Below are 16,274 nucleotides of genomic sequence, written 5' to 3' on the forward strand. Positions count from 1 at the left end.
TTTTGAAACGTTTCGTTTTTAAATAAATAAATAAATAAAAATTTATTATTTTTTTTTTACAAGTGATATTGTACAAATCATTATAGGAGTTGGGTCATATGTTAAGGTTATTCATGTTATATTGTACAAATCATTATAGGAGTTGGGTCATATGTTAAGGTTATTCATGTTATATTGTAACTGAGTCATGTATTCGAATCCCACCTCGCACATCACTTGCCTGAATAAGATGATCATTTCAAGCCTAATTTAAGGTCAAGCCTATTTTAACCCTCATTAAGCAATTAAGAAGAACAGCAATTTGAGGATTGAGAAGTACAATGGTAAGTCTCAAACTGGCCAATACACTAACCAGTTATTTGCGAGGGGTTGTACATGGTTTAAGATGTGAGGAGTACAACTGTATATGATCACAAAACAAAAAATAAACAAGTTTAGATCCTCTATCATCTCTTCTTGGATGAATATTCTTAATCAAATAGCTGAAAATTACATCCATATAAAACCCAAACCAAGAATGACCCATCCAATAAAATGGGAAATGAAAATGCCAAATTGATAGTATACTATTCTCCTCCATATACCACAATGGCGTACAGTTCAACCATGTCAAGACTCAACAGGCAAGGATACAAGAAAAACAAAAACAAAAATATTCACAATGTTGGTTAACTTAAAGCTTAGAAACTTTGAAAAGGTATTACAAAAGATAGTCACAAGAGTGAGATGTTTTTCATTTTTTTTTTTTCTGAGAGACACAAGAATGAGATGTTTAGCTTGCCAAAAACATACAATCTTCAGTGTGTAACGGAACAGATCTGAACCCAGTTTTCCAAAAACACAGATATCCATGACGGGAAATTCTGCAATGCAGTTGATTAACAAATCAGAAAAAATACTGCAAACGTAGTTTCTTACCCAGGATCTGCATGAGGTTGAGAAAAAATGAAATTTGTATAGCAATAATGGACACCTATTCGACCTAAAAACTGGACAGTACTCGGTGATTAAAAAAGACAATGAAGGTTTCATAACAAGAACAGTGTCTTCTAACCAACATAAGATCCTAGAGAAAGAAAAATGGCAGAGCAAGGTTTAGTGCCTATAAAAAACAACAAATTTATGCATCTGATATTCAGCCAAAACCAATACATTTCTCTATCCGTCTTTACATGAAACAGCGCTTGCATTTTCCATTGTACGCAGATTACTCCCCTTCCTTCTTTTGGGAAGAAAATGAGGATCCAAGCGAACGGATAATAAAATAAACTTTTCCTATACCATGAGCTATTTTGTTTCATGTTTTAACAGTATATACATATATCAAACACAACAAATAGTTAAACTATTTGTCAGCCGGTTGAAACAGAGCACTAAAATAGTAGTCACATTATATCTAACTCCACAAAATAAAATTTCAACTGGAACTGACCACTGCCTGAAAAAGGTTGGTTGGGTTCACAGAGAAAGCCCAGCAAAAAGCAACTCCAACTCCTGTTCTTGTGATGCAGATCTCTGATATACAAAGGAGCAAGAGGAACATCAATATAGTGTCAAATACTGGTATTAAATTCATTTCTCTTCTATTTCTAATCAGAATCATACACAAACCACAGAATATCATGCTCTACATCACAGCAGAGCAAACTGGTAATTAACAAAAACAAAACTGCAAAATTAAACAACTTTATCTTGTGGGTCTCCAATACCAATAGATTATAATTCACTTAAGCAACAAACCCATTTCATATTACGAGCAATCTAAGGTTAATAGCCAAGCCATGCTTTATATAGCAAATAAAAATCCGATTTTTATGAACCTGAATGGACAAAAGCTGCAGAATTTTGTTGAGAACCCGCAACCTATGAGTGACATAAGTACTGTTTGCAGGCAGCTTCTGCATCCTCTTCATTTCTTCGTGCACAGATGCCTCCTTCTCTACAGGCCCCATTTTCTCCAACGGTGCTTTAGGTCGGGCACCGCAGCTATCTACCATGGTCGCGTCAAGCGTGCTCATGCCCTTAGAAGGATCAGTTGAATCCATTTTCAAGAAAGAAAAACAATGCGAGTATTGGGTAATCAATCTAGGGTTTGGGACAGAAGGAATTGTAAACCCCCAATTTCATTGTAGAACAACAAATAGAAATAGACGCTAAGCCTAGCCCTAAAACAACGAAACGAAGGAAGGTGCTGACAGAGACTTACAGTTAAAGGTTCCTGTTGTTCGCCAACACAGCGGCAACGACGAAGCAACTTGAGAGAGGGAACACTGAGTTGTGTTCCCCGCGCGGATAGATTTTAACTAAACGCATTGTCGTTGTTAGTTTCCAGCAAAACGCACGTTTTAGTTCAAATTTGGCATTTTAGCCTATACCATGTCAATTTGGTTTTTTCCCTATGAACTCCGAATATGTAAAGGGTGTAAATTATTTTACAAATTACTTTTGATTCTAAAATTTGGGTGTTCTTGCATGGTAAAGAACAGAATTTACTACGTTGTTATACAGTTTTATTGGAGAGTCTCCGTGATTTACCTATTTCAATTGATTCCAAAAAGAAAAAAAGAGATTTAATTTTTGGGTATGCAGTGAGTAATTAAATTGGTTTTTTTTGGGAGTAGGGATGACAACGGACTGGTTTGGGACCGAATATGACAATACTATCTTTGTCCCTACTTTCACCTTGACAAGAATTTTCGCAGAAATCCCCGTTCCCGTCCTCATCGGAGATGGTCTCCCAAACCCGCCTCTACTCCAATTTTCTTTGCCATTAGAAAAATGAAATCTTCTTACATCTAAATTAGTTATGACTAACTCTCCATGTGTATGTGTGTTGGGTGTTATATTCCTAAACGAAAACTTTTGTTTTCAATTTTTTAAACTAAACCATAATTGCATAGGTGGCCAAAAACATAAATCATATATTTCTCCCTACCATAATCTCCATAATGAATTAGGAAAATAATTGCTTCCAGAAACTAACTACAACAATAATAAGCATATGGATTTCAACTAGCTGCGACAATTGATTTCTTTCATTTTTTAGTGCTATTTAATTATTAAAGTCATTGAAGAAATACAAACTACTATATATATCGAATACCAAGAAAGAAAGGGAGTACTGGAAACGGCGAGTGTGTGTCCACATGTATCAAGTTCCAATTGAAGAGAAGATTGAGAGACGAAGGATATCTCCTTGTTATCAACAAGGGTTGGTTAAGTTAGTAAGGATCGTTGTCTTTGCTATCCAGGTCTAGGTTTGAGTCTCATTGCCAACAATCCTTCTTAGTATGTCTATAAAAACCAAAAAAAGAAGCTAAGACCCCCTATGTAAGTCCTCAAAGAAGCCTTGGTACGCCCTAACCCTGTAATGGGTAGCCTCCCCTCCCTCCCCTTAAACTTTTTTTCATCGAAAAAAACATATACTTGTTTTTTGATTGTTATCTTTTTCCTATATTAACTTGTTATATTATGTTATAAATATATTATTTATTGAGGCGGATTTGGGGATGTGGATAACAATACCACTCAAGATGTTTTTGATTGGGAATTTTTAAAGTTATGGGATCTCCATACCCGCCCCCAATTTCCCCCAAAAATTTCCCCATTATAGAGTAAGAGACCAGATGAGAACCCGCCTCGGTTGAAATACTCGACATCCAAGTTCAAACGGTGATTAGCTTAAATAGCCAATCATACAAATTTGATTACCAAGATTAATAGAAATAAAAAATTAATGATGAAGACATCTCAACAGAAATGAATAGGATATTTAATTATTTCCTGCTTAGGAAAGCCAATAAAGAATCCAGCCATGTGGATATCATGACGAGGCCAACTCTAAAACTTTATCCCACTTGTTATTAAGTGGGATAGAAAGATAGATTCCCACCATAATAATTCTTCCACTTTTGTGATCATCCACCACAACTTATGACCTTCAAGACTCAAAACCACCCCCCCACCTACAAATAACAATTAAATTTTTGCACTCTTGATTTGTTATTATTGTCTGCCAACAACTTCACTCCCTCATGAATATTATGTCATTCTCTGATAATGGAGTGGCAATGTATATTAAGTTTGTACTTTCCTCACATGTATGTTGATTTTGAACATGGAGAGGCATCTCTACATTTTACAAATCGACAGAAAAATGAGAAACGAGAGTCACACTAACTTATAATGAGTTTGATAAATAAAAATAAAAAAAAAAAACTTATAATGAGTTGTAAAAAAAATGCTCTCATACCATATTAGACAACTACTAACCCAATAAACTTGAACTGTCAAAAAATGAGCTAGGAATTTATACCAAGTTTACAATGAGCTAGAATTTTCTTTTTCTTTTTTAAAAGGGAAAAAGAAAAAAAAAAAAAAAACAGTTGTAGGTGTTGTGGTGTTGTTATTGTTTGTTGAAATGTGTGAACTACACAACAAGCATCGCCTTAAAAGGAAGATTTATAATTTTTCTTCTCATCTTGTTTTCAAATCAAATCACCTTGATTGTAGTAATATTGTATGATTGATCATTGACAACGACAATGTCATGGACTTAATTTCATAATTTGAGCCAAAATCAACCGCATTTTTTCTTCCCCCGCTAGATTAGCACTAGAGGAGACAAAAACCTCCCACCATCTAGCTTCCATTTCAATAATGTCATCCACCTAATACATATAGTTGTTCAAAGATTAGTCAAAAAGTTGTTCAAAACTTTGATCTAATACCAAGAAGTGGAAACCCCATTAAAGCCTAATTAACAATGAAAATGTGATTATGCTAATTCATCTGTTATTTTATAGTTTTTACTAGGGTTATGAAATTTGGTGAATTGGTGGATTTTTCGGGCTAAAGTTCCCGAGCATTTGAATTTTTTTTTTTTTTAACAAACTCGAACTTAACTCGTTGTTTTAAGCTTGATTTGTAAGACTAATATTTGTAATTTTTAATCTCCAAATTGAAGAACTTATAATTGAAAGCTAATAGCAAAGGACCCACTAGTGTAGTGATTTGGAGTATTTTACTCCCTCAGGCAAGGTCTTGGGTTCAAGTCCTAACTTCCGTGTTGTGTGTGTGAATTTAAAATGCCATCGCCCCTTTCAATAATTGAAAGCTAATAAATCAACATTAATCTAGTTGTTTTTGTGTTTGTGTTTGTCGTTATTTATTGATAATACTATGAAAATTCCGAATACAACCTCCAAAGATTAGATGAGCATGCCATGTTAATATTTTAATCAAGAATAATTGAACGCATTATGTAGGATGTTTTTTTCTTCTTGATCTAACTCAACATTTATGAACAACTCATGTTAAATTTATTTATTTATTTATATTATAAAAGTGTTTTTATGATGATAAAAAACTTCTAACGACGTTTTTTTAACAAACTTAAATGTTTATTAAACATAAAAAAATTTCTCGAGAATTTATAAATGATCTATATATATAAAGCAAAATAAACAAGAAAAACTGTTCAATGTGATATAGTTTTAATTGGGTCATTATTTTTGCACATGTAATAATCACAATGTTTTTTTTTTTTTTCTTCCATCTCTAAGAAAAAGAAAAGTGAAAGGAAAAAAAAAAAAAAAACACGCGGAGATAATAGGAAAGGCAAAAATAAAGTCAAGAGCGACTCTGCCTCGATCTCTCTCCTTCTCTCTTTCTTTTCTTTTGGTCGCATAATAATCAGAGAGACGAGAGAAAGAGCGTAAAAAGACGAATTTGACCTTCGTCCGCGGAGCTGCTTTTTCTTCTTCGTCTTTTCTCGCGTCTGCTAGTTTTTGCTGTACGGTCACCATGAACGAGAAGGCCAACGTTACCAAGGAGCTCAACGCCAAGCACAGAAAGGTTCTTCTTTTTCTGCTTAAATTTGATAATTTGTCATTTATCGGCTCAGTATTTTCAAAATGAGAAGATTTTCACCAACCCGCATATTTTTCATACAAATTTTTTTGGATCCTTGACTGTCAATTTGGGAATTGGATTTCGGTATCGGTTTATATCTCTCCCTTTTGTTTCTCCATTTGGTTGCTAAGAGAAATTGAGAGAAGTGAGAGGATTGTGGAATTGTGGAATATTGTGAATGATTGGAGTTCCGATTGGCTTTAATTGGATTTGTATATTTCAATCTGGATTTATGCAAATGAAATGTAATTATTGGAGTGTTGGATTTGGTGAGATTTGATCTAGAGCTCTGGGCCATGATTGGTTTTATTTGAATTTGTATCGATTCCGGTGATAGCTTTTGTTGGTGCTACATATTTTACACTTCTTTTGCGAATGTGTGTGAAATCTGTGTTTTGGGTTTTTGTTTTTTTATCTTTTAAATTTTTTTTTTTTTGGGGGCGTTTGGTCTAGTTTTGGATGATGAAATACGGAAATGGATGCATAATAATGTAGTGATGGAATGGTGTTTAGTTCAAACCATGCTTAACAGTTATCTATAATTATCAGAGTATGTGATTATTAATTAATACCCGTTTGTTTTTATCGGTCATGTTAAGTGTTTTCTTAAAATTTATAATCTGCGAAGCTTGGAGAAGTGAGTCTTGAAGAGGATCTTTCAAGGCATCTATTGTCCATTCTGTTTATGTGTGATTTTAAGATCATTTTCTGCTTTGAGTTTGTGAACTATGAAAATCCAATGGCCTTATTGGCATTCCATGTATAAGCAGTTTAAGAAGGTCTGATTGTGATCCTACTGAATGTTAATTACCCTGCTGTATTTGTGCTACAAGTTATTGATATCTCTTTAAATAGTTACACTTTCTTTATATCATTTCCACAATTATAGTGGCCTCCAAGTTCAAGGTTCCTGAATCAGTATCTTGTATTTGCCTTTGTCCCTCTCTGATTATATTTGGAGGTTACATTCTTTATAATTTTTACTTTTTTTTTTTTTTCTTTTAAACATATGCAGATACTGGAAGGGCTTCTTAAATTGCCAGAGAATAGGGAATGTGCTGACTGCAAAGCTAAGTACGTATCAGGATGAATCCAAAAGAGATGATGTGCATATCATGATAGTGAACAACCAATTATAGAGAATGAAAATTGATTGAAGTTTTAACAGCTGTGCTTCAAAATCTATGCATAAGAGTTGTTTTTATAAAAAAAGTTTCATAATCAAGCAAACTTTAATAGGTGAACACTTATGAGTTTTGAATAATGATTTGATTTCTTTGCAGGGGTCCAAGATGGGCTAGCGTGAATTTAGGTATCTTTGTATGCATGCAGTGTTCTGGGATCCACAGAAGTCTTGGGGTACACATATCGAAGGTGACATTTTAATCTTTTATGTGGCTTATTTGCAGTAATATTTTCTGATTGAAGATTAGGGCTATTTAGATTTCTCTTGGTTTCTCTTTGAATGCTTTTTGACAGTAATATTAAGGTCCAGTAAATTACAATGAAGGGTAGACCCACAGAGCATTAGCTCTTGGTTTTGTGAAGATATCCTGAAATTCTATATCACTAACTGTCCCTTGGTGGTGGCCAACAGCACCATACTGTCTTTCCATGCCTTGCCTAACAACTAATCCTGTTCTAACTAGCATTCTTATAGCTATTACAGGTCAGAACAGTTTATAGGCCCCGAAAAAAAGTCTAATGGCTCTCTCTCTCTCTCTCTCTCTCTCTCTCTCTCTCTATGAATGATCTTATGGTTTTTTTATATTCCAAAATAACCTACCATCTCCTTTATTCAATGGCGACAATTATATAGGTTTCCACACCTCCTTTATTCTTTTTATGCATCCATAGGAATGTGGCTACCTCATGTTCAGCCATAGGAATGTGGCTACCTCATGTTCATCTACATTTTCATTTCCTGGAGACTTATATAACTTTTTCTTTCCCTTCTAATTTTTAACTGCTTCATTCCCCACTTACAAATTAGTAGCCACAAGAACACTGTTATCCATGCAGTTGCAATGGGCTGATCTGAGTATTATTGGATTTTTCTGCAGGTGCGATCTGCTACTTTGGACACATGGCTTCCAGAGCAGGTTGCTTTTATCCAATGTAAGCTTGTGTTTGGGCCGCTAGCTTAGTTTTTCTTTTGATTGATGTTGATTTTCTTATGATTTTGGCAACATTTTATGATTTCATACAGCAATGGGAAATGAGAAGGCAAATAGTTACTGGGAAGCAGAGCTACCTCCAAACTATGACAGAGTTGGAATTGAGAATTTTATTCGTGCAAAGTGCGTGTCTGACGGTATCCCTAAGACCAAGCACCTATTTTTTTAGATACAGTTACTGTCTATCATCAGTCTTTGTTATGTTGATTTCTGCTTCTGGTAATTATTGATATTCTCTTCAGGTATGAAGATAAGAGATGGGTTTCTAGGGACGGACAACCAAAACCACCTTCTAGAGGATGGGAAGAAAAGACTTCCACACATTGGCAGAGACCTGGAGAAAGAAGTGGGCATGGGTATGTAGGAAATTCTGAAAAAACTTTTGAGGAAAGGAAGAACATTCAATCAGCTAGTACACAACAAAGTGTTCCTGCTGCAAGAATCAGTCTTCCTGATCCTCCAAAAGGTCCTGAACAGGTATGTCATACGGTGTTTCCCTATTAACCTCTCTTCTTTTTTTTTCGGTTTCTTTATTTTCGTTTTTACATCATAGATGACTTGTGGTTGTTATCAAACTCTGCTTGTTACTTGTTTATATGTCAGATTTACTGATTGTTCATTTGTATGAACTACATTTTCTAAGAGGGTGCGACACTGTGATACCCTGTTTTCTACTGAAATCATCTTCCTTCAAAAGAATCTTTTGGAACCAACTTATGTTATATGTTGGACATTAATGCATTAGCAATTCAGCATAACATTGTTTGCAGGCACAAAGCATACTAAAATAAAGTATCAATGGTGTTGTAGCAATATTGAAATGTCTTTGGCATTCGGTCATCTGGAGTGTGAATATGGTCAACATGTCAATTGGTGGGACACTAAAGTAGTAATTAGAGGTTGAAGTAGGTGTCCTAGAGAGACATTTCTCAGGGTCTTGTTGAGTTCTCTTTTAACTTTCGTTTCAGTTCGGGTAACGGGGAGAAAATCTGTTATCGGGAGGATTTATGATATGGGGAGTCCTCTTTTTGGATCACTTTCTCCTGAGTTTACTGGCTTCCCTTGTGTCATAATTGAGAGATCGTGTGTGGAGATTTCTGCTCATTTCTTTCTGATTGAAAACATTTCCCTTACCCCTTCAAGAATAGACAGGAAGGATTGGCTCCTTGAGTCATCAGGCACCTTTTCGTGTAAATCTCTATTCTGCCGTTTTTTATTTTATTTTATTTTATTTTATTTTTTATGATCACAATGTCCTCATTTTTATTCACATCATTAATTATATGGAAGGCTAACATGCTTCCAATGCAAATTGCTTGTTTTTCCATCATTGGTGTACTATGTGCAAAGGAGCAGCTGACAGTATCAACCGCCTTTTCCTTTTTTGTGCGATGTTGAAATTCTGGTATAAAGCTTTTCCAGAGGGTTAGATTGAGTTGGGTGGTGCCATCGTTGTGATTTTTTACTTGTTGAGAGGTTTTGTGCCTTTGGAGGTTGGGTGAAAGGTGTTGTGGAGGTGTAATGTGCTAGAAATTTTTTGGGAGGCTTGGTCTGAAAGAAAGTTTTCCCGACAGGGCTAAATTCTGGGCCTCACTCTGCATTTAATGTCTTCTAAATTCCGAAAATGTCCTTTCTTCTTTCTAAACTTGGAATGGGAAGCTGCTATCTCTTTGGGCAACATGTTTTACTTGGCTTTCTTTTCATTGCTCGTTGCTTTCCTTGTTTCTGCCTAAAAGTGTATCTGCTGGTTTATTTTGTCTATGTTGATTCTCTCCAAATTTATTTCACATCCTGTAAAAATCAACTGCATACTTAAGTTTGATTTTATTGGCTCATTTCATATTTTATTGTGGTTGCTCCATTTGTTTCTATAATCCTCACTGCCTCTTTTCTTTTTTTTTCTTTCTTTTTTTTTTTGTTTCCATACCCTCCTTCGTTGCCTCGTTTATTTAAGAAATTGTAGTAGACCTTCTAAAAGTTTAGATGCATGGTTTATCTATATTTCAACAGGTTGTACATGCCCCAAGACCGCAAGATGTTCAGAAAATAGAACCAGCAGTTCTGCCAGCTGCAGCAACAAAGCAAGTTGTTGACACTGCTCCTCCTGCCCCTCCAAAAGTTGATTATGCTATTGACCTTTTCAACATGCTTTCAGTGGATGATGGTCCAAGTGAGAACGGTTCAGATGCAGCATCTGCTGAAGATAATGATTGGGCAGGTTTTCAGTGTACGTCTTTATTCCCCTCCCCATCACTCTGAGTGTTTTACTTTACTGGGATCCTGCTATCTGTTTGGTTCAGGCTTTTGCCATTCTGTTGGGGTTAAAAAATATAGTTGCGTTTAATCTGCAGCTGCTGAAAAGGCATCAACAGCTGCTGAAAAGATATCAACAGCTGAGAAAACTGCTCCATCGAGTGAAGCAGGGAGCCATAGTAAATCTTCATCAGGAATTGAGGATCTATTTAAAGATGTACCTTCACTGACACCTGTTTCAGAGAAACCCCAGAAAGACTTAAAAAATGATATTATGAGTCTTTTTGAAAAGGTATGTGCTTCATTATGACGTCCAATCAGAATTTGTTTGAAAAATATTTTATTAGTTTGATAGTGTGATAATAAATTTCTTTTTGCTAGTTGGAAAAAGTGGTTCTCAAGTTGCTCCATTATTCAAGTTTCAATTGTTTAATTAAAAATCAAGCCTTAGAAATCTAGTCCAGTAAACTTTAAAAAACCTACTTTGGTATCATCTTCTTGTTCTATTGCATAACATGGTATGTAGATGCATGTTATATTATGAAATGATTTGAATATTTGCAGTCCAGCATGGTGTCACCCTTCGCCATGCATCAGCAGCAACTTGCAATGCTGGCTCAGCAGCAGTCTCTTCTCATGGCTGCTGCAGCTAAATCTGCTGGCATGGATCAAAAGTTTCCTGGTATTATTCAACAACCTGTGTCCAATGGAAGCAATTTACCCTCCCAAAGTTGGCCAAATGTTGGCTACCAAATTCCAGGATTGATGATGCCTGTAGATGGACAGGCTGACCTACAGAAAGTTACACAGGTAGGGTCAGTAAGGCTTAATTATGTAATGTTGTTGTTTCATTTATTTGCATCTATTGAATTTCTCATTTTGTTTCTTTTTTGGGTCAGAGTCAGACAAAGATCATGGGACCGGCACATTCACTGGGGAGCTCTGTTCCATATTCAACATCTAGGTTTGTCATACATCTCTGCCTGCCCTAGTTTGTGTTGCCACGTATGTGATGGGATTTTTGGATATGTTATTAAGGCAATTTTTAATATCATTTGAAATGGCTAAGCAAACGAAAAAGGATCCTAAGCAAATTGAGCCTGTGAAGATCCTAAGCAAAAAAGATCATAATAACTTGGATTGCTGCTATTCTACAATAGGCACCTCTCTAACTTAATTGGTTAGTCGTTGACTGCCATGTCACCCTCCAACCCCCAAAAACCCAGCAGCCACAAATAAAATAAAGGGAGAATACAATGTGAACACTGCAATTTTATGCACTTAAATTGTTATTCAGGTTAGCCCATAGCAAGAGATCAAAATCTCAAGCAATTGCCCTGAGTTTTTCTCAATTTCCGTTGTGAATCTGGGAGCTGTACCTTTTCTGTGGGGAACATAGTAGATGCATTTCTTTGCAAACACTGTCCTACAATATATTGGCTTCAATTATTATTTTCCCCATTGGACAAGCTTACACAGGAGACAGTGGAATGTGAAGCATCAAGCATCCATAATTTAATGATAATGCTAGTTTTGCTTCGTTGGCAAAATAATACATCTCTTACCTGGTTCCAGAGAAGGTTTTCAGAGTTTCTATTTGGATTCTATTCTATAAACGTCAATGATTAGAACTTTTATCATTGTTATTTTCTTCGAATAGGGAATGGGTCGATAACCAATTGTTGATCTGTGTTTACATTATCATGCTACTACTTCTCTTTTGCAGCTTTTATGATATGGCCCAAGTTAACCCAGTTAATGGCGCGAGAAACGATGGAGCGAATAAGACTCAATCTCCGTCTCCCGTATCATCTGCGACTTCTGCACAATCGGCAAAAGATTATGATTTCTCTTCTTTAACACAAGGGATGTTTGCAAAACAGTGAGGAGCCTTGGGGGTTGATAATCCCGGCCTTGTTATACCATACAAAAACAGTTGAATTACAGACAAAAATTACCTTTTTTTCGGTCCTCATTTCCACCTGTACTGAGGTTGTAAACTATTTGTAGAGGCAGTGCCACTTTTTAGCTTTTCTCTGGGTGATTACTTCATTTGTATGATTAGGTGCTATTTGAGTAATAAGATGGGTTTAGATTGATCACAATGATTTCCTTTCCGCTTCAATTGTGTTATTTGGAAGAACCTAAAAACACCTCAAGAACAATGCCTATATATGCATGATCTTTGGAATGTCAGAATTATCACAAATCTTTTCGTTTCTTCTTTTCTTTTTAATTTTCAATTATCATTTATCTAATGGTCCAATAACAATGCCATATCAGCAAGATTTCAGATAGGAAATGTAACACAGAAAGAGGAGAGTTAAAAATCTCACCACAATTTAAATTCCTAGTTGAGGTTAACCAAATTACAAGCAGAGAAAGATGTCTCCATCACAATAATGCGCAGTACAGTTTGGGTATTCACGAATGACCGTTAATGGTAGATTTATGTGGATATTACAAGGGAGTCATACTTATCAACGATTAATAGTCACTCATGCGCTGATTTACGTGAATTTCATGAGAGAGTAATCATACTTATCGACAATTAATAATCACTTATGAGCTAATGAACAGCTGTTTGCCGGCATAACTCGTCTCTATAAACATGACTCATATTGCAATTTGAGCCTCTCTATTGTGATTTTACTATAACAGATTTGAATTTCCATTCTTTATGTCAAGTCTTTATCCTGTCATTTTAGTATGAAAAAGAGCACTTTGACTCATCATCAATTCTTAGTACAAAGTCACTTTCATTAATTCTTAAGCTAACTTGTATAGGCTTCTCTTCTACAGTGTCTAATCGATAGACACTAGCCTTGCCAAAAAGGAGCAAGAAAAATAAAAACACTTGCCAACATGTATTGTTCCCTGCCAATCAATCACCGCAGCTTTAGTGTGCTTTTTATGATCTGATCATAAAGCTAAGTGGTATACTTCTTGAAATTTCCACACCAAAATTAGGCAAAACCTTTGGACTTGGAAAAAAAGACCAAATTGAAGACCCTGCAAATGCAATGGTTGCAGCCTTGCAGTAGTTGTTCGATCGAACCGGATAACCCACCAGAAACGCTGTGCCCGTCGGTGGATGGCCAACACGTGTCACTCATCTAACAACTGGACGGTGGCACGAGAATATATATGAAACAGAAGGTAGCACGAGGCCATAAGCCACAGCTGCTCCGAAGCCTCCAAAATATTTATCTTTGACTCACTTACCAACCAACTAGAGTCCAAGTATATTAGGTCATCACCGACCACTAGGAAAGAACCACGTGTTGGCTGCAAGCGTGGGCTTTAAGGTGCCCAGTGAAGATGATGAGCTGAATGACATGCGTAGATTCTCTCCATACTGGCTTGTTATCATAATGATGATCTTAATAATTCTAACTTTTCTTTTCTTTTTGTGTAAATGGTGATGCGGGGCTTAATCAGAGGAATGGGACATTTCATAAAAAGCGCCTCTCTAAATGCAGGACCATGAATGGCACCAAAAATGAATCAAGTGAAATTTATAAAAAAAAAATATGGAACTCATATAGCATTCATCAAATTTTAACTTGGTCAGTTTAAAATCTTCTTAATTTGAATGCACAAGTCTCTACCGACTATGAAATTTAAACTAAAGACTTCATTTAATAGAGTAGAAACTAGATATCACGAGACCACCAACATGACCACAACTCTTCCATTCTCTCCTGTCCTAATAATCTCGTCTTCATGATTTAAGGTATTGTCTAGCTACAAGCATATATCAAGCTGGTCGTACATAAACAACTCTATAAGCTTATTTTCTCACCCTAGTTAAAAGTTTGTAGCTAACAATTAGATTTATATGGGATTGATGGTGCTCCCTTGTGTCGCATAGTTTCACATATATAATGTTGATGGACTATCCATCAACACCATTTGATTAAATAAAATCGTACATTTAGGTCATATTAGTCTGATTGACAATTTAACAACATAACTTGTCAAAATTATCCTAAACACGTATGTATGCATTTGCAATCATTTTGAATCTCCTATAACTAGTCTACTCCGTCTTATATTTGTTAATGTACTCCTGGTTCATATTTTCAATGAAGTTTGCTTGCAAAACAAACACATTTAAAGACTTTGGACATCAATATCTCTGATCCTGACCATTTCATTGACTTTGCTTGGCATTTCTTGGATGCCTATCTCACGTAGCCTTTGTAGGCATGTCAACTTGAAAACAACTTGATCAATCGTCTCATTAGGGGTGGTAGGAAATTAGTAGCATGCATATGCCTGCTTATATTGACCGCCCGCACACACACACGTATCAGTCTATTTACACTCATTTCGTCCACACATTGCATATAAAGTTAATTAGCTCATGATTTGCTCTCTGACTTTTATAATTAGCAAATGCGAAAACAAAAATGAAGAAGATGACTTAACAGGTGGTGCTTATTGGTTGGTCGGCAGAACATATGAAATTTATTATAAATTTTAATTCTAAAAAAACCAACTTAGGGCATTTGGGTTTACTGACAAGATTCAAGAACATGGCATGGCCAACCCACATATTTATTTATTACTATTTCCTTTTTATTTTTTCGGCTTTGGTTGCCCATATCACATGTTCATCGTTATTACTCGGTCGTTGACTCTGAATAGTGTTCTTCATGTTCATACATGCTCTCTATGTAGAATATTAGAGTAATTTTGGTGTTCGCGCTTTGGCAATGTACGTATACTCAATATGTGACTCTATTTTGGGAGTAATTTTTTAGCGTGATGGTAAGACTGTTGTTTTGTGTTATTGATATACTCATGTTATAACACGTGTATATTTATTAAAATTATCGCTCATATTATACTCTATGAATAATAATAACATCACGTAACAATACATTAGAAGAAAAAAAGACCATGAGCTCTCACATGAGATGCTACCACATTTGACATTCCCTTTATTACCACAATGTCACTGGGCAAGTGAGCAACACTTAATTAGTATTAATACACTTTAATTAGCTCCAAAACGTGGTCGGTTAATTAAGTATTGGTAGGGATAGACCATCCAATCCAATGGGCAATGGTTAATATGACTTCATACTCCAATTCATTCATATTCATAGCATAGCCTACCCCATGGACCGGGATTTAGGATCCTCCTCTCAAGGACAAGACACAGGCCGGAGTTAACGGTCACATAAAATATAGCCGTTGAGATGCGGTACCCTTTTAAATATTCAATTCTTCCTGACAGTTCTCATCTGTCATCTGCTGCCTTCCCCCTCCAATATTAAAAGTTCGTTAACTAGTTCTCTCGGAAGATTATCAATGTTAAGCAAGATTTAAAAAGTAATCACCTTTCCGATTTACTTTTGCGTTTTTTTTCTTCTTATTTTTAAATAATTTAATCAGAGCAAAGCCCCACCTCCAGAATCATCTGGGCACTCCCACTTCGATGTGTTTTTGTTAGGGAAAGGAGGGGCTCCTAATCCAAGAAATGCCCACCTTTTTTTTTTCCTTTCTTTATTTTTTGAGGGTCAATCCAAGCTGGAATACAACATTTTCTCTAATTTTATACACAAATTGATAAAGTGGGTTAATGTGAGATTACTAAAATGACACAACAACTTGAAGATTGTTACAATGATGGTTTTTACTCAGCTCAGTTACCATCATAACAAGTATTTATATTAAAAGGAAGTAATATTTAGGACTAGAATTTCAGTTTTCAATATCTAAACCAGAACAACTTTATCTTTTTTGTGCCAGTTTATAATATGAAAAGCAGATATTGAACCCCATGATATTTAAATTTTTCTCTTTAAACTCGAATAATATTATGTTGAACACATTAAATAACTTGTATTCATGATTTCCTTTAATTTAACTTAATTATATATATATATAATTATTTATTTGTACCGATTCTATAATCCA

The 16,274-nt window shown here is 35.4% G+C and overlaps 2 protein-coding genes across 2 annotated transcripts; one reads left to right on the top strand and one right to left on the bottom strand.

The window, feature by feature from the left end:
* Positions 1-425: 425 nt before the first annotated feature.
* On the bottom strand, positions 426-2,279 carry LOC117625054. Its single transcript, XM_034356623.1, has 4 exons — positions 2,207-2,279; positions 1,821-2,021; positions 1,433-1,515; positions 426-863 (listed from the first exon to the last, which is right to left on the bottom strand). The coding sequence occupies exons 2-3, from the start codon at positions 2,016-2,018 to the stop codon at positions 1,459-1,461; spliced, it is 255 nt and encodes an 84-aa protein (XP_034212514.1). The 5' UTR covers positions 2,019-2,021; positions 2,207-2,279; the 3' UTR covers positions 426-863; positions 1,433-1,458.
* A 3,339-nt stretch (positions 2,280-5,618) lies between these two features.
* Positions 5,619-12,534, top strand: LOC117624468 (ADP-ribosylation factor GTPase-activating protein AGD5). The gene is made up of 11 exons (XM_034355735.1): positions 5,619-5,856; positions 6,929-6,987; positions 7,197-7,287; positions 7,977-8,031; positions 8,123-8,213; positions 8,333-8,567; positions 10,101-10,317; positions 10,442-10,635; positions 10,908-11,153; positions 11,243-11,307; positions 12,070-12,534. The coding sequence occupies exons 1-11, from the start codon at positions 5,806-5,808 to the stop codon at positions 12,227-12,229; spliced, it is 1,464 nt and encodes a 487-aa protein (XP_034211626.1). The 5' UTR covers positions 5,619-5,805; the 3' UTR covers positions 12,230-12,534.
* Positions 12,535-16,274: the final 3,740 nt, after the last annotated feature.

Source organism: Prunus dulcis, chromosome 4 (genome assembly GCF_902201215.1).
Source record: "Prunus dulcis chromosome 4, ALMONDv2, whole genome shotgun sequence".
NCBI lineage: Eukaryota > Viridiplantae > Streptophyta > Magnoliopsida > Rosales > Rosaceae > Prunus > Prunus dulcis.

Coding starts and splice junctions, on each gene's coding strand:
- LOC117625054 (XM_034356623.1), bottom strand. CDS start 2,018: ATGAGCACGCTTGACGCGACCATGGTAGATAGCTGCGGTGCCCGACCT. Junction 1,516..1,820: donor TGCAGCTTTTGTCCATTCAG/GTTCATAAAAAT, acceptor TTTGTATATCAG/AGATCTGCATCACAAGAACA.
- LOC117624468 (XM_034355735.1), top strand. CDS start 5,806: ATGAACGAGAAGGCCAACGTTACCAAGGAGCTCAACGCCAAGCACAGA. Junction 10,318..10,441: donor TGATTGGGCAGGTTTTCAGT/GTACGTCTTTAT, acceptor TTTAATCTGCAG/CTGCTGAAAAGGCATCAACA. Junction 11,154..11,242: donor ACCTACAGAAAGTTACACAG/GTAGGGTCAGTA, acceptor TTTTTGGGTCAG/AGTCAGACAAAGATCATGGG.